This window comes from Semicossyphus pulcher, unplaced genomic scaffold (genome assembly GCF_022749685.1).
Source record: "Semicossyphus pulcher isolate SPU_LCO1_2020_fin unplaced genomic scaffold, fSemPul1.0.p SCAF_14, whole genome shotgun sequence".
NCBI lineage: Eukaryota > Metazoa > Chordata > Actinopteri > Labriformes > Labridae > Semicossyphus > Semicossyphus pulcher.
In genome coordinates this window covers 18,972,242-18,997,670 of record NW_027211648.1, presented here as the reverse complement: position 1 = coordinate 18,997,670, position 25,429 = coordinate 18,972,242, and the positions used below count along the sequence as shown (strand labels likewise).

The 25,429-nt window shown below is 43.3% G+C and overlaps 1 protein-coding gene across 1 annotated transcript in view; it reads left to right on the top strand.

Annotated features, from left to right (window-relative positions):
- LOC138590840 (AT-rich interactive domain-containing protein 1B-like) overlaps positions 1–18,487 on the top strand; it is a 195,261-nt gene extending 176,774 nt beyond the window's left edge. The window contains exons 13-22 of the mRNA XM_069661234.1: positions 981–1,196; positions 2,546–2,759; positions 8,276–8,417; positions 10,678–10,847; positions 11,659–11,791; positions 11,901–12,020; positions 12,130–12,205; positions 13,159–13,885; positions 14,202–14,332; positions 15,340–18,487. Coding sequence (XP_069517335.1) covers positions 981–1,196; positions 2,546–2,759; positions 8,276–8,417; positions 10,678–10,847; positions 11,659–11,791; positions 11,901–12,020; positions 12,130–12,205; positions 13,159–13,885; positions 14,202–14,332; positions 15,340–17,154 — 3,744 coding nt within the window. The 3' untranslated portion in view covers positions 17,155–18,487. The remainder of the gene's footprint in view (positions 1–980; positions 1,197–2,545; positions 2,760–8,275; positions 8,418–10,677; positions 10,848–11,658; positions 11,792–11,900; positions 12,021–12,129; positions 12,206–13,158; positions 13,886–14,201; positions 14,333–15,339) is intronic.
- The last annotated feature ends 6,942 nt before the right edge of the window (positions 18,488–25,429 follow it).

The window sequence follows — 25,429 nt, the reverse complement described above, 5'->3', positions numbered from 1 at the left end:
ACATTTTGCAATGATGATGTCATTTGGAGCCAGAGCAGCGCAGTAGAGATCAGCAGATAGAGCAGCTGTAGGCAGTTCTGCTAACCAAAACACACCCTTAACTTACCGAAAAAATAGCAAAGATCCCGCATGTCGGCGTGTTTAACAGCAGAACAGCTTCTTGTGTTGGTTAACGTTCACAGATATGTAAACGTCAATGACTGTAGTGATTGTTTTCTTCTCGCTTTTCCTCCTCTACTCTGCTAATCCGGAACAGATCGGCTGCAGGAGCCGTATTTGTCAACAGAGCTGTCAATCATCATTTTAACAGCATCAAATAACTAATTAAAAATACAAAAAAAAAAATACACAAAAAAATGAACTCTTGGACATAAATCAGCATGGTAAGAACTAACTATAATGACAAAAACCATGTGTGAGAAACATTTATTTGGCGTGTATTTTGATTTTATAGTTTGACTCATGTCCCATCTGTTAACATGGAGGAGGCGGGCTTTTTGACCTATACTGCAGCCAGTCAGCAGGGGGCGCTCGAAATGTTTTGGCTTCCCTTTTAGGGAGCTGTCATGTCCTTCATCTTTTTACACAGTCTATGGTTTTAACTTTAAGGATAATAATGTTCTGTGGATAAACTTTGAAGTAAACACAGGCTGCACATTGAACAAAACGCTCTTAAGAAGTGTTTCTTTTTTTGCGTGGTCATTCATCCAATGACCTACTTCAGAAAGCATAAATATGGGTTGAAACTTTAATGATCCTCTTGTGATGCCTGGATAGTTGTAAGAGAAAACAGCAATATGATACAGTAAAAATACAGCAAAGAAACAACAATGAATGAAACGTGTAGACACATACAGCCTAATTAATGTGCTTCCTTATAGTCTACCACTTAAAGTATGCCGTTTATTAATTAAAAAAAAGGCCACAGGCAGTTTTAATAAGTAAACTTTTCTGATCTATTTTGCCATTTTTCTCACCAGAAACCCAACCCTAACTCCTCCTCCCTGGGTGGGGAGCGAATCACGCGGCTGTTTGAGATGGGTGTGGAGCCAGAGAGGCGGGGCTGGGTGGAGCGATACCTCAACTTCATGGAGGAGAGGGGCACGCCTGTCGCACAGCTTCCTATTGTGGGCAAGAAGCCGCTGGACCTGTGGAAGCTCTACATAGCAGTTCGGGAGATAGGAGGCCTCGCCATGGTAAAGTATAAGGAACCCGCTTAATGTTGATATGTTGGGATGAATTAGGAGATAACAGAGAGACTACATCTAACCTTTCATACAGTGAACTCATATCATCCTGCTCATGTGCATCTCCAGCAACGCTTGTAAATGTTGAGGGATGTACTCCTTATATTCCTTAAAATGTCAAAACACTTGAGTTGTGAGATAACTGCATGTGTGTGTGTCAAACTGCATGTAATAACACTGTGAAGCATATAAAGGTTACATTTAAAGGTAACAGGGATAACAGAAAGCCTAGAGAAATCAGGGGAAGGCATACACCACGTAACAAAAAGTATGTATTCTCGCAAACATTACACATCTCCCTCATAAGCCGTATTTTTATGCTGCTGTAACATCAGTAAGGTCTGTCACTAGTTTTGGGCAGTAAGGCCTTTCTCCATCTCAGCTGGATGGATAGGGATGGAGGTCAGGGATTTGTGCAGGCCAATTAAGTTCTTCCACACCAAAATCAGCAAAATCATTGCTTTAAAGGGATAGTTCGCGTTTTTTAACGTTAGTTAGTATTGTGTTTTCTTTTGTTTGTTGTGTCTTCTACAAACCGCTGACCCGAACATCTGATCCGATGCGTTGCATGCGTAGGTATACAGGGCCGTTGCGCAGAGTGAGACATAGTGCCGAGTGAAAGGGCTGTCTGAGGCCAAGGTGAAGCAGTGACAAAGAAAGAAAATACAGCGTACACTTAGACTGTAATGTTTCTTTATATGTAGGACTCTTTAAAGTGGCTAAATTACGTGGTACTCGTGGACCCGTCTGCAGCGGTGCTTAGCTTAGCTTCCGCTTAGGAACTCTGGCAAGCCTCTCCTAACAAGGGCCGTGCTGGCTGTTATTAACTGTACAGCCTACACTTCAAACAAACAGAACTATCCCTTTAAGGACCTTGCTTTATTCCCAGAGACATTGTCATGTTGAAACTGGAAATGACCTTTCCCATGCCGCAAAGACTTAAAATATGATCAACAGCCCTAGATTAAAAGCAAGTAGTCAAAAGTGTCCACATACTTTTGACAATATATTGCTGTACTTTAATGTACTGACATCAAAAACAGCAAAGTGAAAATAATGTGCAAAACTCCCACAACTCTGTGGTTACAGTAAGTACAGAAACATAAAGTGCTCACTCGTGGAATTGATTATTTTTATTAGATTCAGCTGGCTGCGGTCTATCATACTGATACTACTGATACATCACTATATAAGGAGAGCACATAAAAGGATTCTTTACACTATAATCTGATTGTGGTTTTTGATCCTCATTTGACTTATTAATGTCTTGTCATCCCCGCCAAACCTCAACCACTCAGGTAAACAAGAACAAGAAGTGGCGCGAGCTCTCCACCAACCTGAACGTCGGCACATCCAGCAGCTCGGCCAGCTCGCTCAAGAAGCAGTACATCCAGTATCTGTTTGCCTACGAGTGTAAGATGGAGAGGGGAGAGGAGCCTCCAGCAGACAACAGTGGCAGCGTGGCTGGAGGAGATGGCAGGAAGCAGGTCAAGATCCAGCCGCCCTCACCTGGTAAGTCCTGATAACAGATCGGCTCGCTGGGTTTTTCACCACTACGCTCTCACATCTGTCGACAGCCGAGCAACAGGTGGTGCTTATCAAACTAAAGGTGTCAGGAATCAGCAGAGAAACAGTGATCTGTATTCATGTAGCGTACAATATTACTACAACAGTGACAGCTGAGTCAGAAGGGTAGTGAAGGTAGCAGCCATGCTAGCATCATGGAGGACTGGAAACTGGCAGAAACATTAGCAGCATGTGTAGATTCATAGTAAAGGGTTAACTTATTTGGCCTAAACTAACAGAGTTAGATTTTGTAGCTAATTAGCTACGAGGTTAAATGAGCACAAAAGTAGAAGGTAGCTTTAGTAGTCCAAGTTTTGTTTAGAGAGCTGCTGTTCACATGCAATGCAGAACACCTTTGCCAAAGTCAACAGGACTCACCTCTGCAAACATAAAATCAGGCTGCAAAGTGATTCATCACTTCAAAGAGAGGTTATAAAGCTGTGGTCCTCCAATATGGCCGCCAGAGAGTGCATCAGAACACAAACAACCGACTTCATTTTCCATATTTCATCCTGTCATGGGATTGAATTTTCTGGTATCATGTTTATATCTGATGTGTGCTGAAGTGTCTCACTTATATAGTGATTTTCTCGTCTTCAGACTCCTCAAAGTGCTTTCACACTACATGTCACATTCACCCTTTCACACACTGATGGCAGAGGCTGCTATACTTTTTTGACAGCCAGGGATCGAACTGCCAACCTTCTGATTGAAAGACGACCAACTCTACCACTGAGCCACGCCCGCCTCAGTGTTTTCATAATCACAATAATTATCTATACCGCTTTTGCTGCATTCACATGGAATTAGGCAGACATCATGTTAGTGGATAAGAGTAGGACAGTAAAATGTGGGTAGGCCGGCAGAGATCTACGGTAACGGTAGATGGTAGGTCCCATGCCGTCCAAAAGGTGTTGTCCTTCTGCCGTCTAGTGTCCATGTGAACACAGCATTATCCTGTTCATGGTCGCGGGGGGGGCTGGAGCCTATCCCAGCTGTCATTGGCCAAGAGGCAGGGTACACCCTGGACTAAATGCCAGTCGAACACAGGGCTGACACATAGAGACAGACAACCTTTCACACTCACACCTACGGGCAATTTAGAGTCACCAATGATCCTACCGAGCATGTCTTTGGACTGTGAGAGGAAGCGGGTGTGCCACGCATGCACGGGGAGAACATGCAAACTCCTCACAGAAAGGCACACTCTCTCCAAACCGGGATTTGAACTAGGAACCTTCTAGCAGCTCTAACCACTGCACCACCGTGCAGTCCACAATAATTATCCCAATAATTAAAAGACTAAATAGATATTAACATTAGATAGTGTTTAAAGAAGAACAGATTATGTTGAGGTTAAGTTTAAAAATGCACTTTACTTTGAAAATCTACAATTTCATTAACCAAGAAAATGTGAGTTGTGTGAAATGAATACATTGACACACCATAGAAATAAAGAGTGATGCGTTAACTTAACTTTGCTTTGATGCGGAGATTCTTAGTTTAATGAAGGTCAGCTACTATACGATTGTGTTCATACGTCAAACCCAGGGCTCACCTTTACTTGAGTGCGTTGGAGGTTAAGTAATATGGCTTTGGTGCAGCACCTTGAAACAAAGGCTGCTCTTGTTTGTGTATATTACCCGTTCACGCCGCTTGTCCTTGCACAATTATGACGTGAAGAATCAGAGGAGGAGAGAGAAAGAGTCGGAGCGTTAAAGACCAGTGAGGTCCCGTCTCTAATTTGCAGCGGAGATGAGAAACGTGACCCTAGCTTTTAAATAGAACATCAGAACACTTCACCTGCCGGAGTAACTGCAGATTGCTTTTCCTGCTGGGTGGAAAAACGCACCTGCCTTCATTTGCATACACACACACATACATTACGCATGATTCCTCTACACACACACATAAACATTAAACTGTATACATGTTCATTATAGCTCCTAACACTTAATAAATCAGCCCCCTCTTTCGATTCAAGGGGATCAAAGGTCAATATTTGTGATGTTTGGTTGACTATATGCAGCTTTAAACTGTGAAGTGCTTCTGCTGCAAGAATAGATTGAAGTTACATCTTCTGCATCATTTTTATATCACCTGCACCTGAGAATAGGTGGTCCTCATGTTAGTTTAGCCCAATGTCTGTATATAAAGATGAATGACGCGTCTCCATCTGTTCTCATGGTACAAAAGTGATGCCAAAATAGTCCTCACGACAGGCGCCGCCTTCTTGCGATGGTGATGTCATTTGGAGCCAGAGCTGCGCAGTAGAGATCAGCGGTTGGAGCGACTGTAGCCACTTCCGCTAAACAAAACACAGACTTAACTTATGGAAAAAACACACAAGGAACCCGCACGACGGCATGTTTAACAGCAGAACAGCTTCTTGTGTTTGTCTGAAGCAGACGTTTACAGATATGGAAACTTCAATGACTGTAGTGATTGTTTAAGTTATATTTCATCTCGCCGTTCCTCCTCTACTCTGCTAATCCGGAACAAATCGGCTGCAGGAGCCGTATATGTCAACAGAGCTGTCAATCATCATTTTTACAGCATCAAATAACTAATTAAAAATAAACTTATGACATAAATCAGCTTGATAAGAATTAACTATAATAGCAAAAACCATGTTTGATAAACATTTATTTGGCGTGTATTTCAATTTTATAGTTTCACTCATGTCCCATCTGTTAACATGGAGGAGGCGGGCTTTATGACCTATACTGCAGCCAGGCAGCAGGGGGCGCTCGACATGTTTGGGCTCCACTTTTTGTGAGCTGTCAAGTTGTCCCTCTTTTTATACAGTCTGTGGTTGAGCCCTATAACTGGTGCTGTAACACTGGTACCATCTTAGACACAATAACACATCTTTCTTTACAAAGTATTCTACAAGTGCTGTTGTGCACTGAAAACACACAAATTTGAAGTGTAATTCAGTCTAATTAAAAAATGAGAACTGAAAACACAGCAACATGGCTTAAAAATCATCCAGCTGGACATGAAACACAGTCAGACAGGTTTTTAATAATAAACCCACAAATCAGCTAAACTTAGGCTAAAAGTAAAATAATTACTCAAACTGTCCATTCTAAACCGAATTTTGCGCACTTTTTTCCTGGTTCAACTTGAAGCTATTGTAAATGTTTTAGCTCTGAAAGGATAAATTGTCACCAGTGCAATAAAGGATTATTACTATTTTAAATCAGTGAAATGGTTATGTACTGGTTGGATTTTGATTTCCCCCCTCTACTAACTGTATTACAGCATCATGAAGGAATATGAAAGAATAACATTTAAAACCTTAATTTTAAACTTAATTGTGTGCTGCAGTGTTTTTAAAATCAAACTGTATTTATGATGAGATATCCCAGGAAACCAAAGGAAAGAGGGATATATTCCTGTGAAGTGATAACCTTTAAATCACAAGAAAACATTCAGCCCTAATTAACCCTGACATTTCAGCTGCTCTCACTTTCGCTTTTACCTTCAAATACGGCGGGAAAGATAATCTGGCTATTGTTGACTTGTTTACAACCTGTGTAATTGTCTGGATGCTCGCTTCTTGCTTTATCTGACTGCAGTGTAAAAAAGATCCCAGATATGAGCCGTTACTTTGACCAGTGCAAAGTGATCAGAAACAATAAAATGATGGCCAAAGCTACAAAATAAAAGCTTAGTGGTAAGAATCCATCTGATCCATCTCCTCTTTCTACCTCCGTCTTAGTCTCCTATCAATGCTTTCCTGCTCCAAAGTGCCCCACTGACACCCAGCCAGCCTATATATAGACTGACAGCCCAGTGATGTCACTGAGGGAGCTTGTCCAGCGGGTTGGTGGGGGCGGTGGGGTGGGTGTGTATGTGTGTGTAGTAGAAGTGGTGGGGTGGTGGAGTGATTAATGAGGACTGGAATGTAGAACGTAAACAAACTCGACCTCGCCGTCACCTTTCATTCACAAAACTGGCTCGGCTGACTGACTGTTTTTTTCCCCCCCCTTTACCACCACCACCCCTCTGGATTATGTCACCCGCTGACACACACCCAAGCTCTTCTGCGCACACACATCAAACGTCAGCCACATGCCTTTTGCACACACACACACACACACACACTGTTTCCCCCTCATCGCCTCCTCTGTCATTCTTTTCTCCCTGTAAATGTGGAGCAGAGGGCACTTGAGTTCACACTCTCCTCCGCCTCCCCTCCATCTTCGCCCCCCCCCCACCACCACCGCTCAGTATTATGTCTGTCTGCACGCCTGCTCTTGAGGAATGGCGAACCTCTTAACCTCGGCTAACCCGACCATTGTTTGCACAGCTCCACGTGTGCATATGTGTGCGCGCGTTCATGTTTATCTGTAGCGGGGATATCCCAGGAAGTGAAGGATCCCTAATGCCTGCTGCTCCTTCTTTGCCCTCTCTTCTACCCCTGCTCAGCATCATGGGATAATCATCTCTCCCTCTCTCTCTCCCTCTCTCTCCCTCCATCTCCTATGATGTACAGGCGGGGGGTATCATTGAATAATTCAGATTTAGCATGAATTTTTAAAGCTTAAGCTTTTCTCTTTTTTTTCCTGTGGAAACGTGCGGTGCAGGCAAAGGCCACTGATGCTGCTCCAGAGAAAGTCTTCTTACGCTAAATGCTCATTAGGAGACTTTTATATTCTCTCTTTCTGCGTCTTTGTCATCTTTTAGCTGGAACGGGATGCATTTCTGTTAAAGCTGCTTCTGGGAATTTGTTTCCCTTGGTTTATCTGGTCGGGGGTTTTTTTGTGTGTTGGGCTAAAAAATTTCATCTGAACTGAGAAATTCACAGAAATATGGTGTCATAATAAGACCGCACACTGACCCAGTTTTAACCCCAGTTTGAGTCTTTGTGTGAGAGGTCACACACACCCGATTTCTCAACTCCTCACTCATATTCCGGGGATGTATCAGCCTGAACTTACAGTAGATATATACACTACATTTTCTTTAAATACATCTATGCCCCCCAGCTTATCCCTCCACATGAACCCCTCATCAAGTCCATGGCAAACCTAAAAACAGCCGGCTAAACCATCTTCAAACAGTTTCCAAACGTACATCTGTGCTGCGACCGCCTAAGTGAACCATTCCCTCTGAGAAATCTTCCCCTACCCTCCGCTGTGTCCCCTCCTTTCCCTTCTCCTCTTCCTCCTAAAGCAGCCCCCCCTCATCTTCTCTGCCCTCATGTTGGCTGTTTGCTAAAGCTCACTTCTCATGTAGGGCATCTCAGTCAGTGCTTTGGCCTTAAGTCCAAAGTTATCTCTCTAACACAGCACCTTGCTGCAGCAGAAAGCCCACTATGGCCGTTAAAGCTCAAACCAGCTTCGAGATCGTGTTTGAAGATTCGGGGAGAGGGCCTGCAGTTTTCACTCTGACTTTCCTAAAACCGCCTCCTAAAATCAGATCTATAAGGGTGTTTTTTGTGTGTTTTCCAGCTAATTCAGGCGGCTCCCTCCAAGGCCCGCAGACGCCCCAGTCCTCTGGCAGCAGCTCCACAGCGGAGGCAGCAGGGGATCTGAAACCCCCAACACCTGCCACCACGCCTCTGGGACAGGTCACACCCCTGCTTCCCAACAGGTACCACACAGACATACACCACTCCAGCACTGTTACTACTGCTGTGTTGATGCTGCTGGTTTCACTGCTGCTGTTACTGATATAACTATTACTACTTACATAATACTGTCACTTTGTGCATCATTTCCCATAAGAGTGTGATATTAGCGTCAGTCAGCATTAATTGCTCCTTATATAGAGACAAAGTATTGTCGGTTGGTGTACAGTCATAACCTGAATTGTGAACATTATCTCATTTAAAAATAATGTATGTTTAGTGAAGGAGGATTCAGTAATTTTGGTGAGATTAAAGACAAAATATCAATATTTATACGATGATTTAAGGATTTTACTTTTTAAAAATCTCTGCACTTGTTGTATGATTATAAATATTAGGATCCGTTTTCTGCGGCAGATTTTGTTTGCAGCCGAGGAGAGCAGACCAAATTCTTTGTATGCTGTGCTTGTGATATTATGTGTGAGGAGTTTTATTCTTGTCTTACAAGTGTTGTTTCATCACTGAAGTGGTTTATTTGGTGTCTTTTAAGGCCACGTTGGCAAGACACTTGTAAAAACACAAACACAATGAACAAGAGCAACAATGGGAAGAAGCAACCAAACACATTTACTCCCGTTTGGTATTCAAGTTTTTGACAAGGTTAGCACTGTGCTCGTGAAGAAATCAGCATACTTAAGTTGAATATCTATTTCATTGTGCTTAATCATTTGCAGTCCATTTAAATCCTGTAAATGACGGTTTAGAATAATAATGTACATTTACACTTTATTAGTTTATATGTAAATTATTATTACAGGCAACATTAAAGCAAATCTTATCAGGTGTACCAAATGAAGTGGCCAGTGAGTGTATATCACTTTATAAACAGATATATACAATTTAACATAGTTCCCGTACAGAGCACTGTATTATAGCTTTCGCTGATTTTCAGCTCTTGTCCCTCATTGAGCCTTTAAAGTGTAATAAAATAAAGCATTTGGTATCATAAACCACATAAAACTACATATATAACAATACAGTTAAATACATATACCCTAATATAACAATTCACAAACAGACACAAATTAGTCATTTAAAATACAATAAGCTAAAAATGACTACATCTCTGGTTTGCTTTGAGCCAGCATTCCACCTTTGTTGTGAAAGATTTTATATCTGTGATTCATTTTATTTCAGTTGGTGATGTGTTTCAGAGTTGAGAAAGCTGATTGTCCAAATTTAGATCTACAATGTTGTATTTTTCAGTTGCCATTCATGCTGCTCCTGGTCACTCTCTTAAGCTCTTTTCCCACAGGTCAAAAAAACCCACTTACACCCGCTAGCTGTCAACTCAGCTACAAATTCCACCCGTCTCCGTCTAAGCAGCGCTCGAATTTGAGCCGAGTTTGATAAACAGACTGACTGAGTAATAGATACAATAAAGACCTAACCACCGTAACATCTTCATTGTTTACTAACCCTGTTTTGGGCGCGTGTGTGATGTCAGACGGCGACGCAGCAGAAAAGAGACTGAAAGGAGTGTACTTCATTGGCAATGGGAAAAGAGACAATCGGCATCTATAAGTGGGTCCTTCCGGGTCTGAAAAACCTGCGTCAACGCGCTAATTCCGGTGGGAAAGGGATATTACTGTCCTGTCTTTGGATATATCTGAAAAGAGGTTCAGGGGCGAGATTCTTTTTGATTGTTTACACTTTTGAAAACTAATTTGAGAACACATAAATGCATGAAGCTCTCAAAACTTAATATCTTCTTAGTATATGGCAGTGATGCCACCGGGTGGGTTTTTTGTCCATAATTTTCAGAGTGTGATATCAGTTTATAAAATGTGATACATGCTAAAAATTATACTGCTTAACATTTTTGAATCATTCAAATTACTTTAACCGGCTTCAAATGAACATACAGCTCTGTACGAGTCTTCAACAAAGCATCTGTAATATCCAATAACATTTCATCACACTGACAGGGATTTTTGCATAAGGAGTTCTCTTACTTTTAATAGTTTAATTGTATTTTGGTACCTATATACCTAATATCGTTACCAATATATAATCAACATTTTGAATGCACAAGTATTTTATATCACGCTCAAAGATTTATCATTAAAAAAGATTTTATTTTTATTTTTTTTCAAAATAAAAGCACCACATATAAATGGATTACCTTCACATCCATATTTTCAGTGTGTGCTGTCTATAGTCTCCACTTCTCTTACACACTTCCACTTTCTTCTCTCTCTCTCTCTCTCCCTCCTCGTCCAGGAGCAGTGTGAGTGTTCAGGACCCCTTCTCGGAGGTGAGCGACCCGGCCTTCCAGAAGCGTGCTACCTCTCTGCCCCCCTCCGCTCCGTACCAGCAGGGCCTAACCATGCCTGACATGATGATGAGGATGCAGTACGACACCAAGGATCCCTTCGCCGGGATGAGGAAGAGTGAGTGAAGCAACACACTGTGACACCCTTTCACCCAAACACTAACCCTTACACCTGCTTCCCCAGTGCTACAGACTTGAACGATTAAACGTTTTTTTAATGTGCTGCAGCAAACTGAGAACGTCATTTGGATCTATGGCTTTGTGTTGTCATTTATTCTAGCATATAACCTTTTCATGAAGATGTGTAGGTGTAAAACTTTAGAATAACTTGCATGGCTCTTTGTCAAAATGACTCATGTATCCTGCAGCCATTGTTCTTTTATCTGTCTCGTCAGTCTAATTCATTGTCTAGTCGTCATGTCTTCTCAGATCAGGACAGATGTGTGTGTGTTACTATTAGAACCATGAAAGAGATGAGAACTGATTGTTACACCGCACGTCCCTTTATCGAAAACACAGCAGCTCGTCTGATGTTCTTGTAGCTTAGCCTTCGTCTCATCCTAACTTTGTTCATCCTTTTCATCCTCCTCGTCTCCAACCTTTCATCCCTTCCACCCTGCTGAGAAGCACCTGTTTTGACCAACTCATGTGGTTTAGTTTTCAGAACAAACAGGAGTTTTAGAAAGGATAGCGGCTCCTCTGAAGGCTGAGGAGAATGGAGTCTGAATGAATAATATGGTGGATGTTCGCTGCATAACAACAGTTGCAGCCTCAGAACAATAGGTTTAATCATGGAGAGTGGTGAATATTCATAGAGGAAGGCTGCCACCTGGTGGTTAAAGCAAACATAGTTCATTGATTTAAAGGAGCAAGTATAAAGTCTTTATATAAGATGATCTGAGATGTATTTAACTCGTCCTCCTTCACAGTGGCAGGAGCTGATCCCTACATGCCCGGTCAGATGCCCGGCGGTGGTATGCAGGACATGTATGGTCGACCCCCGTCAGCCTTGAGCATGAGCCAACGGTCGCAGTACCCATACGGGCCAGGCTATGACCGGAGGTAGGCACACAAATCATCAGAGAGGATGGTGACTACATGTTAAACATGGGCCTGAAGGCCTACTGTAGTTTTTTTGATGCTGAAGTGTTTACCTTTGTTTCATCGTCAGACCGGACCATGTGATGGGGATGGAGGGGAGCATGGGTCCCCCTGGGGGTCAGAACAGCATGGGACCTTCGAACAGTGAGGGCAGCATGTACTCTCCCAGTAGATACTCTTCACAGCAGAGGTCAGCACCTGGGTTTGAATATCAAGTATATTAAAATAATGCAAAAATTGTATGTATATGTGTGTCCAGTGAGTGATACATTCCTCCTCCCCCCTGTGTTGTGTTTCAGACATGACGGCTACGGTCAGCAGTTTCCTGGCATGCCATATGGGATGCATCCGTCAGGGATGTACCCACAGCAACAGGTGAGACAGAGCTCACTTGTATTTATTCAGTATACAGTTTATCCCCAGCTCAATGCAATAGTTTTACAGTGTTCATATAACTCTGTATTTAAGGAACATTGTATAAAACAGCCAAGCAAAACTAGATTCATTTTAAACAGGATATCCAAAGATTGTCACAGTTTAACCTACAGATAAAATGCTATGTGAATAAATTTGTAATATATTCCCTCGAATAAGACAGAGCATTACATCATTATAGGTTATCCTGTATCTAATATCGTATAAGACACATTTGAAACTGAGTTAAAACCAAAACAAAACAACAACCATCAATAATTGACAAACTAATGAAAGTCCACATCAGATTTTGAGCTCAGCCGTTCACACTGCTTCAGGTGCACACTGTGAGTTATTGGCGTTTAAGGCCTCACACTCCTTTCTTCTGATCTGTTGATGACGGTGTATTCATCTCAGTTTAGACGAGGTCAGACAAGTTCAGCACAGACCTCCACAGTTTAGACTACAATTGCAGTTAAATGTAGGAACTGATCTCCAGCTCAGAGTGCCCTCTCCTCTTACTCTTCAATAAGCCATTAAATGCAGTTGACAAGAAATATACATATCCAAACTTGCAAAACAAAATATTTACATATTTACAGGCTGGTGGAGAGGTAGCACTCCCATTTCAAATTGTAACTTTCTACTCTGTTCATGAGTCTATATGATAGGCCTTCCAGCGCAGCTAGTCTCCCTAGATGATTATGCCAGAGATTTAAAGGGGGAGCGGAGGGGCGCTTCCATTCTGAAACAATTAGCTTACGCCCCAACATCAGTGCAGTCTGCATCTATTCTGCATCAGGTGAAGAGAGGTGCTTAAGGGACGATGAGTACCCCAGAATATACAGACCAGGGGAAAGACACATGGCTATTATTAATCATACTGATCCTGTATCTCACCCTTTCTTCAACAGGGCTACAAACGGCCCATGGACGGCATGTACGGCCCCCCACCCAAGAGGCACGAGAGCGACATGTACACCATGCAGTACGCCAACCAGCAGCCGGACATGTACAACCACTACGGAGGAGGGTACTCCGGCCCTGAACACAGACCCCTCCAGGGGCAGTTCCCCTTCCCCTACCCCCGAGACCGCATGGCCCCCTCGGGTCAGAGCCAGCACAGTATGATGGGCGGGGGGCCCACTCCTAACCACGCCGCCGATGGCCCCAACATGTGGCCCTCCAGAACAGATCTCGGATATCCCTACCCCAACAGACAGGGATCACAAATGCCTCCTTACGGCTCGATGGGCAGAGAAGATATGGACGGGCGGCCCGGGCAGGAGCCGTGGCACCGTCAGTCTCCCTACATGTCATCATCAGGCGGCATGCCCCCCCTGTCGTCACGTCAACCATCTCCTTATTCCAACTCTCCATCCATGGCCAACCACCTGCCCCGAGCGCCCAGCCCGGGGGCCTTCCAGCGCTCCATGGACTCTCGGATGTCGCCCAGCAAAGCAGCGTTCATGTCGCCCATGAAGATGCCTAAGCCCGGGATGATGATGGGCTCACATAGCAGCGGACCCCTCGGCCAGTTTCCTCCCAATCTGAGGCGGGACCTCAACTACCCCCCAGGATCAGTGGAGTCCACCATGCCGACCCTGAAGCCGCGACGCAAGCTGAATTCCAAGGACACCGGTGAGATGGAGTCCCATTATTTATTGCTATTGACAATATTACTGTGATGTGATGGTTCGTGAGGCACTTAGAAATATGCTGCTGATTATTTAATTCTAGCATTTGTGGATTTTCATGCCCTAAAAATACACTTTTATCTTTGCCATCTAAACCCAAACCAAATTTCCAGGTAGATTTAGCACAGCATGAGGTTAATTCCATGAAAGGACTTACAACAATCTACTCTGTGTAATGTCCCTTTTATCGTTTGGACAATGTCTGATCGCCTTTTATTTTTTTCTTCCTGCTTCCAAAAATCCCACTGTTTTAATCCCAGGAACGCCTGAGGCCTGGCGCGTGATGATGTCTCTGAAGTCGGGCCTGCTGGCAGAGAGCACATGGGCTCTAGACACCATCAACATCCTGCTGTACGATGACAGCACCGTGGCCTCCTTTAACCTCTCCCAGGTAAAACCCATTTCATCACTGCTGACTAACAGAAGGATTCATGTAGCCAATTAGAGCACGCTGTGACAGTGTGACATACACTGTATTGTTTTAAACCTCATCTTTAGATTGACTTTTTCCATAGTAATAATTATCTATAAAATTCAGTGAGGGGAAAATATTAGGGATGCACGATATTATCAGCATGTTATCGGTATCTGCAGATAATGGCTTGAAAATGACATACTGGCATTGGCAAGATATGTCATTTTTCTGCCGATATTTTCCGCAGATAAAACAACGTTTTAATTCTGCCTAAATGCTCGATGATTCCCTAAAAAAGCTTGACGTAATGCTACGACATTAGTTATCAACAATATACAAATAGACTAAAAAGTTACAGAAACTCGAACCAATGAATAGAACAACTTTCACAACTCTTAACAGTTAGCTCACATTCTCGTCAGTTTACCGTACGTAACAACATCAAACACGGAAAATACAATTGCGGCCAAAGCTGACGCTAACAGAGTGGAACATAAACATCAGTGCAAAACTAACTTACATATCATGGACGCACACACGATAAAAAGAGTCGGCGATCACTAATGTCTCCGTATTAGGTGCAGTAAACAAGTCTGGGCATGTCTCCCTCACTGCCATGTTTCTGGGGGGGATGCTGCATTCAGGTGCGCTCAGAAACGTGAGTGATCAGACACGCCTCTTTCGTCAAGCATAAAAAGGGTGCAAGATGTCTGCTTTATGGCAGTTTTTGGCCACTACAATAAGAGTAGGCATGATATCAATGCCACTTCAGGGGAGACTTCAGGCATATCGGATATCGGCAAAAAAACATCATGTGCATCCCTAGAAAATATGATATCCAATGCATTAAAAATATTATGACTGTTTGAAAAAGTGATCAGAATGAAAGATTCTCTCCCTGGATATTACATTTTAGCTTCAATCCACCATCAGGGACTCATTCTGCTTAAATTGTTGACATATGTTTATCTTTGTCCGTCCAGCTGCCTGGATTCCTCGAGCTGATCGTCGAGTATTTCCGCCGTTGCCTGATCGAGATCTTCGGCATCCTGGAAGAGTTTGAAGTAGGAACCATGGCCCAGAAAAGCCTTTCAGACCCTGCTGCTAACCAGAAAGAAGAAGAAGAAGCCATGCCCGAGCTGGAAACAGACTCTACTGTCCAACCTGAACCTGAGTCTGCTGTGGGAGCAGAGACACAGGTGGCACAAGCAGGAGGCGTCATGGAGGAAGCCGTACCGGCCGCTAAAGAGCCAGAGTCAGCTGAGGTGAAAGGTGAAAGGGAGGAGTCAGAGGTGAGCATAAAGAAGGAGGAGAATGAAGAGGACGGAGAGAAAGATGGAAAAGAAGAGAGTGAAAAAGGAGCAGAGAGTAAAAAGGAGTGTGTTGATCAGCCCGTCTCAGAGCTAGAACCTAAACCTAAACAAGCCAGTAAATATGATAAGCTCCCCATCAAGATTGTCCACAAAGAGGACCAGACTGCAGACATGACAGGCTACGTCACTGAGTTCACCAGTGGGTTGCTGCACTGGCAGGCAGGTGGAGGTGATTCCACTGCACACATTCAAACACAGTTTGAACCCCGGGGTGAAACCACCAGGGCGGATGAAAAGAGGAGAAAAGATAACAAGGAGGAAAACAAGGTGGACGATGGGAACAAACAACCACTGAAACACATCACAGCTACTATCGATGATGTCCTGTGTGCGCGAGTTGACGCCCTTTCTTACGCCCACCCTGCGCGCTCCCTACCATCGTACCCCTTCAGGGTGCATTCAGACGGGGAGCAGGACCACATCACCCTGCTGGAGGATGAGCCCCGCTGCCTGGACGAGGCTCCGCTCTCCACAGCCTCCGCCTGGCAGGACTCGCTGTCCAAGCGGTGCCTCTGCATCTCCAACATCGTCCGGAGCCTCTCCTTCATCCCTGGGAACGACTTGGACATGTCGCGCCACCCTGCGCTGGTTCTCCTTCTGGGCAGGCTGCTCCTGCTGCACCACCAGCACCCGGAGAGGAACAGGTCGCCCCCCAGCTACCAGAGAGACGAGCAGCAGGAGCAGGGGCTGTCGAGCACCAAAGAGGAGTGGTGGTGGGAGTGTCTGGGTCTGCTCAGGGAGAACGCCATGGTAACGCTGGCCAACATCTCAGGTCAGCTGGATCTCTCCTCCTCCCCCGACACCATCTGCCTCCCCATCTTGGACGGCCTCCTCCACTGGATGGTGTGTCCTTCAGCTGAAGCCCAGGACCCCTTCCCGTCAACTCCACCCCACTCCCAGCTCACGCCCCAGAGGTTGGTGCTGGAGTGCCTCTGCAAGCTGAGCATCCAGGGCGGCAACGTGGACCTCCTGCTAGCTACGCCTCCTTTCAGCCGGCAGGAGAAACTCTTCACCGTGTTGGTCCGCTTCGTGGGTCAGAGGAAGGCGCAGGTGTACAGGGAGATGGCCGTGGCTGTCCTCTCCCACCTGGCACAAGGAGACCCCACAGCGGCACGTGCCATAGCCATGCAGAAGGGCAGCGTGGGTAATCTAGTAGGCTTCCTGGAGGATGGTGTTAGCATGGCGCAGTACCACCAGAACACTCACAGCCTGCTGCACATGGGGCACCCACCTATGGACCCACCAAGCATAAACATGATGTGCAGAGCAGCTAAAGGCCTGTTAGCGATGGCTAAAGTGGAGGAGAACAAGACAGAGTTTGTGCTGTATGAAAGCAGATTATTAGACATCTCCATTTCCTCGGTGCTCAATGCGGGAGTGGTGGCCGTTATTTGCCAAGTTCTCTTTCACTTAGGGAAATCATGACAAGAGGAGAGGCAGGACTCGCGCGGCGGACGCTGAGTTGGACAAAATATTTCTGTGTTTTTCTATTTTTATTTATCAAAATGACAGAAAATGTTTGTTTTTTTAAAAGAAATATCCACATAAACAAAATATCTATATATGTATAGCTTCTGGGCCCTGTTAAAAAAAGCGGCTTTGGGATTTGAAAGCTCATTTTAATACAAATATTTAATACCTGCTGGTGTTGGATTGCTACGTTTGATATTTTGTTCGGCACTTGTTTTTGTTCGTTTACTTTTTCAGCCAAAGCTGCCACCAGATGTTGGTGCTGAGTTGCGTGGTTCCTTTTGAGTCGATGAGTCGTTGAGATGTTTTTCAGTTTTATAAATGCTAATATACTCATCAACATTTTGTTAATGGAGAGTATTTATTTAAAATGTGACACTGTACAGTAGTTTGAACTTTTTTGCCAACACTCATGGGGGAAAAAACACTGACTTTTTAAAATGTCTCCATCGCTGGAAGATAAATTGTGCAATAGGACTCGAGCAAGTTGTCCCTTTTTGAGAACAACAAGAAGATGTAGATGTTTAAAGACACCTGCAGTGTGTGCTTTAGGCCACGAGGAGGCAGCATTGCACCAGCCAATCAACATGAGAGAAGCGTGTCTGTCTGAAGAAGTGTCTAATTTATCAATCATAGCCTCAACGACGTTCACAGATGGACTTTGTGTTTGAAGCACTTGTGTTATGTCTGTATTTTTTCATCACTGTGTATATAAACCGTACGATGGACGCACATGATTCTTTCAGTCTCAGTCAAGCATAGCAAGAGATGGGACTTTGTGACTATAACAAATGCTTTTATTGTTGGTAAAATTTGTTATTGTTATTATACATATTTTGTTAATGGGGTCAAATATTTGAACATGGCAGATGTACCTGATGTTTCAATGTAAAAATTCCTGTATGCATTGTATTATAGCTGAGAAAACAATCGCTTTGGTAATCAAACGTGGAAGTGCCAGGGTGAGAGGATATCTGGGCGAGGTTACTGAAGAAAACTGAACACTTTTCTGTTCCTTACTGTCCTCCATTCATGTCAATGGGCATATTTTTGAATTTAGAAAATGCTCTAAAAGCAACATGTGAAAACAACCTTCAAAATGTCCTGAAAGCTCATTGTAAAATTTGCCTTTTTTCGTATGACTCCGTGTCTCTCTTTTATTCAGTAAACACATTTATACTCTGTGCTGCACATGTCACAAATAAATGTACGATGAACATCGTTAAGCACCGGAGACGTTGCATTATGTCCAGACAATCTTAGGCCAATAAAACAAACATCAACTGCTTACATGGACTGCCTTTTGTTCTTTTCATTCAAAATCAGTGTCATAACTTTCTCCTCCAGCCTTACGGTTGTTATTCATTACTCATTACATTATTATGTAGTGAGTGAAACCCTGCAACACAGAAGAGTCCAGAGGACACAAGATAAGAAGACCTGATCACAGTGTTTGCTTGACTTAAAGTATTAAAGTATTATTTAACATTTTTATTCATATTATAGGGGCGGCTATGGCTTAGTCGTAGAGTCAGTCGTCTTTCAATCGGAAGGTCGGAGGTTCGATCCCCAGCTCCCTCAGGCCACATGTCGAAGTTGCCTTGGGCAAGACACTGAACCCCAAATTGCTCCCGGTGGCATAGCCAACGGGTGTGAATGTGTTATCTGATTGACAGTTGGGCACTTTACGCAGCAGCGTCTGCCATCAGTGTATAAATGTGTGTGTGAATGGGTGAATGTGATATGTCTTGTAAAAGCAGCTTTGAGTGGTCGCAAAGACTAGAAAAGCGCTATATATACAGTCCATATTATTACTTCAGTGGTCTCTGATCTATATTTAAAATGTTTCCCAACCTTGAAACTCAGTGTGATTTCTGTTAACCACTACAGAACATCAACAGGTAGAGCAGCAGGACTTTTCACCACAAACATAACTTCATTTGTAAGGTTTTAAAGTAAACTTTTAAAGCCTCTGAAATATATCAGAACATGTTAAAAGTCTTGCTAATTTCATATATTGTATACTTACCAGCATTACAGGGAAGAGGTCACTGAAGAAGTCATTATGTATCTGTTCCAGTCCACAAAATCAACAAATTAAATCATTTGGAGAGGGTAGACAGTCTGTCTGATACTTGCCTTTCCCTAACTGCCACAGACCATTTTGACCATGAAGGGGGAGCTGTTCCCACCCATCAGTAACATTGATGAATTTCTAAACCGCTGCACTTCCTGTTTAGAGTCTCTGTTGACTCTGTGATTAAACTCAGTGACACCCTTGCTGATGATAATAGCCTCACCTCGTCTGTTTTGCATCCCTCTAAACTAATATTCTCTAATTAAGGACATTAAATGCACCTCATGTTCTTTGCAGGAGAGGCACAAAGGACTGCTTTAAAAGAAATATAGAAATCAATTGATTCACCCTTCAATTGGTCATATGATGCTGATATCTGTGTTTGAGTTGTGGCCTGGGTCCAATGAAACTGTACATACTCAAATAAGAGTACTTATTGTCCACATGGGACTCAAACTCAAGTTTAACAGCTCGGTTTTCATGATGTCTTTATTAAGAAAGTGGTTGATGACCTTTGTAACACCTCCCTTAGCATGTACTGTGGGAAGTTCACTATCTCCTCACAAGCGAGCGCTTACACACTTCTGTTATTTATTCAGGAAGGAAGTCAGCTAATTGAAATACAATTTGTGACAGGTCTACTGTGAGGAAGTGAGGTTTGCCTGTTACCAATTATAAAGAGCACACGCATCATAGGCTGTTTTCACCGCAGATATTTTGACCTGTCATAGAAGGACAGTTACTGACACATGAACTGACAGTGAGCCGGCTTGAACAACACCAGGACCCTGAACGTAAAGCATTTAAATGATAAAGAGCCATCATTCACTAAAGCTTTTACTCCTGTGTTCCTTCTACTGTCACATGTCGACACACGTCGGCCATGAAAAAGGAGTATTGCGCTCCTAAGAAGCATTGACAGGGATTTTTCATCCCTCTGATAACAGCTCCTGAACATGGACACGCAAGGATGAGGTCAATCCCAACAGGCTCTGCAGCAGGCTTTACTCCCAGCAGACACCAGGAGATGTTTTATCCGGAATACCACACTGCATCTACAAACCACATTTGGATCACTTCAAAATGTTTGGTATTTTGTTTGTCTAGCTCTCTGTGGTATTCCTCCTCATCTTTTGTTAAAGTACATTATGATTAATTAATTAATTAAAAACATTTCTCTGTGTATAGTTTTGCATCGTTGTGTTAAGGGTCTACCTAATGTGTAAGATATCTTTTGTTGTTCCAGCCAAGGACCTTCCCTCTATATCTCTCTTTTTTCTTCTTTTTTTTTTTTTTTACATTTCGCTTCCAACAATTTAAGCTTTATTTGCAATTTTGTAAATGTTGTTTGTGCTTCATTTCCAGTACACACATGAGGGAACCTTCAACATGTAGACTGCAGGAGCTGGGGATCAAACCGCTGACCGTCTGATTGGGAGGCGACGGATTTTTCCACTGAGCGACAGCTGCTCACAAGTTAAAAGTTGTCACAAGTGTAAACACAGACATCTAACAGAGTCAAGCCGAGTCAACTTTCTTGTCCTTAATCCACATACAGGTTAAACAGCTGACCAAAATGTTGTTTCTAACAGACAAGGAGCTAAGGAAATAGTGCAAATAACAGACAATAGACAAACAAAACAACATACTTAAAGCAAACAAGACTGTGAGAGCTTATGTGTTGACATGGCGATGAGTATATTTTGTTATTGATATAAATACAGAATGTAATATAAATGTGAATTGTCACTTTAATAGTTCTTGTGCCACTGTAGTTATAAAACTGTGGTATAAGGATAATATGTATGGTAGTAACAGAAGTATATATTAAGTAAGCTGACTTTAAATGTGCCTGACTTCTTTCAGCGGATTGATATGATTACACTTAGTCCTCTGGATTGTGTGATTAAAGCCGCATCCCTGGCAACGGTCTGTTCTTCATGGCATGGTCTGCTATCGAGAAATAACAGACCTCAGAATGCCGTAATTAACCAGTCAGAATCAAGTATTTAACACAGCCGTGTAATAACATTGTATAATATAGTTGTAGCATAATAGTCAAAATATTATGAAATTGCATTGGGGGGTGGGGGGGTAGGAGGAAGGTGGGGGGGTCAGTCTTAGATGGTTGGGGTTGTAGGGGTGGAAGTTATGGAGGTGGTTTGGTGGTGAAAGGCAGCAGGTTATTAAGGACTCACAGCTTGGGGGGGAAGAAGCTGTTGCAGAACCTTGTAGTGCTGGATGCTGTGAAACCTCTTGCCTGATGGGAGTGGGACAAACAGTCTGTGTGAGGGGTGGAAGAGGCTCTACTTACACAGCGTGACTTGAAAATGTCCTGGATGGATGGGAGAGAGACCCCCATGATCCTCTGAGTCAAACAGAATCAGCGGACTACTAGACTCGCTCTCCCTTAAACATGTTTCATTTCCAAGATAGACGTGTTAAAAATAGACACAACTGCTTGTTAAACACATCACAGGCTACTTACTCGTTGGACGATACGAGTCTGAAAGCACCCATTACTCTTCATTATTCTTCATCAGCTTGAATTGAATCCTCAGTTTGTTTATTCCCAGGATTGCTACTTCCTTTTTTGTTGGAATGTGACGTCTTTCTCTGTCTCCTTTTCTATGCCAGGGGAAATGGGCATAAAATGAAGTCCTATTTTAAGCTGGCTTTAATATTAACATTCATGAGGATGACATCACAGGCAATAAACAGACTGGATTTTAAAGACTGATTGTTCTTGGCTGCAGAGGTACAGTCACTCATCTTCTTATTAAAATCTTACTGAAGCCTTCAAACTAATTCCAGCATACCTGGGAGGTAGTAATACACACCCTTCATATGCTTTCAGGGTGTATGTTTGTGTTATGTAGCTGTATTGTTGTTTTCATGTATGCAAACAGAGCCTCCATACATCCTAGTGTTTTCCCTTTCAGCCAGTTATTTGGAGTTTGGATGGAAAGTGGGCTGCTGTACTTTTTTGGTGATGGAGGATGCGTTTCACGTAGGCAGCCAACCGCAGGAGAAAACCTCCCACACTCCTGTGCCTCTGAGAAGCTGAGTCATCGAGCTCTGACAGGATGGATGTGGTGGCTGAGGGGAAGCCAGGCCTGGGTACGCTGCCGTGCTGCCTCTCACCGCTATCGTAGGTAGATGAATGACGACTGGGTGAAAATAAAAAGGGAGGGCTGTGACCTTTTCAAGGGATGTGTTACAATATATGTGAGGCAGCCATGCTGTGAACTGTGTTTACTAAATCGGCTTCCAATTATTGCGGCTACAGAGGTTACACTGGACTCTTGATGAGGCTTTGTGTCCTCCCATCCTGTGCAGCTTTTCTAAATGAAATGCCTGAATGAGTGCTGTGATTCAGGCTCTGTGTTGTTCTTGGATTCAGACTCAAAGGCTCTATCATGTACACCCATTTCCCAACACAAACACAGCTTCAGCCGTATGTCATCACATTGCTTAACAAGCCCCACACTTGAGGAATTAATCTGGCAGGTTTACAGTTCATTAGCAACCATTGAAAACATCCACAGCTTTCCAACAGATTAAGTGAAACATACCCCATGAAAGCTTCACACGCCCTGCAGCCTGGCCAAACGTGCTCTCAGTTTGCAGATGCTTTAACTGGGCCAACTTAAAGTGCTCCGCAAGACCACTTCCTTAGAAATGCTGTAGCACCTGCCACTCTGTGTGTGAAGTAATGTAGTTTTGTGTGTTTCGAATGGCTGTTGATGTTTTCCTTTCCAATCTGATAAGTTAAATCAATGCTAAATGCTACTTTCATGTACTACAAATGTACTGGCAGCACATAAAAGTGCAGTGAAAATAAAAGTTCCCCTCCGTGCGTGATGTTTGATTCTGAACAATTAAACCCTCTCACATTTCATGAAATGCAGCCAGACTTCTTTTCAGAGAAAGTGGATAATTGCTCGGCTGTGGGAGTGAATGAGCCGAACCGCTCGGGTGACTTCAGAGCTAAGATGAGGAGGTGTGCGTGCATGTGTGCTGCCCGTGTGTGTGTGTGTGCGTGCGGGCGCTTGGGCATGTATGTGTAGGCGTTAAGAGGAGGACAGATGACAGAAGAACTGTAGGCTGATGATGAAATCATCTGTACTTATTCAGGCTGAACAGGAAATTGCATCATAGTAGAACTGTATTTGGCATGAGAGCGAGGCACGAGCTGCGTCTGTTGTCAATAGATACAAGGTTAATACGCCTCATAATGGCCCCATGATTCCTTTTATGACCTTCCTGTTTCATGTTCATTCATGCAGTAATTTCACTTCCTGTTTAGGCTTTTGCCAGGAACCATTACTGAAATTTTTTGCAGGTGAGAAGAGGATTAAAAGGGAGTAGTAGACCTTTTAATCTCCAGAGGTAAACATTTTAAAGCTTGAAATAATATTGCATTAAGGTCTCTGTGTTATGTTTAAGAGACACCTGGAGACAATATCCCGACATACTTAAAGAGCAAACATGACAAACTGACCACTCCTTCTGAATGGTTCAAATATTCATAAGACAACGAGCAATAGCTGGCCCTGTTTGCAGTTTGAGGTGCCTCGTTGACAGTTTTACAGATATGGTTGTAATAATAGTCTATCAAGTACCATGCAGTTGATTTTGGAGATGTGTGGTAGATATGTCTGCAGTAAAGTGAATTTTTAGGTCTGCAGTTTCTCATAGGCATACCCAGACTATGCCTACCCAGAACATCCCCCTTTGTGCATCCAACCAGGAACCATTTGTGCATGTCAATCCCCATCTGGCCCTCAATTCAATAACTCTCTGGTGCCACCTATCTATGAAAATAAATAATACATAATAATTAATTGGAGTTTATTTATATAACCTATATTATTTATATATTTTAGGGGACTATTCTCTGCAGCAGATGAAGTGAGTTTGTAAACATTTACAGTGTTTCCTGAATCTAAATTACTGTTAAGCTTGCCCATTATTGTAATAGACATTTTAGCTGGGTTGAATTCGTTCTGATAAATTTTGAGCACAATGGAGCCTCACAGCACAGAGGGATATACGTCTTGTTGTTGCTTGTGGTTTTTTATTGGATTTATTAACATGGAAGAAAATACAGACTATTACCAGCCTCACTTTTTAACCCCTGTCTCGGCAGACTTTAAGTAATTATTTATTCACATTTCTGGCTCAAAGGTTAGCCAAGGATAGCTAACAGCCTTTGAAATAATAGTATTGAAGAAAGACTACAAGCATTAAAATACCTGGAAGAGCGCACTCGTTCATGATATTGGCACTCTTTACAGTTTTACCCATAGACTGTATAAAAAGATGGACGACATGACAGCTCCCTAAAAGTGAAGCCAAAACATTTTGGGCGCCCCCTGCTGACTGGCTGCAGTATAGGTCATAAAGCCCGCCTCCTCCATGTTAACAGATGGGACATGAGTCAAAATATAAAATCAAAATACACGCCCGATACATTTTTTCTCAAACATGGTTTCTGTCATTATAGCTAGTTATTATTATGGTGATTCACGTCCAAGTGTTCATTTTTCTGACAAGTTTATTTATAATTAGTTATTTGATGCTGTCAAAATGATGATTGACAGCTCTGTTGATAAATTCTGCTCCTGCAGCCAATCAGTGCCGGGTGAGCAGAGTAGAGGACGATCCACGAGTGGAAGCGTAACTAAAAAAATCACTACAGTCATTGAAGTTTCCATACCTGTGAACGTTAACCTCAGACCAACACAGAGAAGCTATTCTTCCTGGTAAACACGCCGGTGTGCGGGATCCTTGCTGCTTTTTTGGTAAGTTAAGTGTGTGTTTGGGTTAGCGGAAGTGGCTTCGGCCGCTTCCCTCGCCGATCTTTACTGCGCTCCATATGATATCACCATCGCAAGATGGCAGCGCCTATCACAGGGGCTATGTTGGCATCAATTTCGTACAATTGGAGCAGATGGAGACGTGTTGTCCATATACAGTCATTGGTTTTACCCCATGGCCACCCCAGGCCCCTCCCTGGACACGCCCCTGCTAGTAGGAAACCCCTAACGGACGCCTGGAGGTCCCTGGGCCACGGTTTGGGAACCCCTTTAACAGCCCGTCCTCCCTTTGCACCTCCTTAGTAGTGACTTCAGCCTGGGTTGGAGGGGG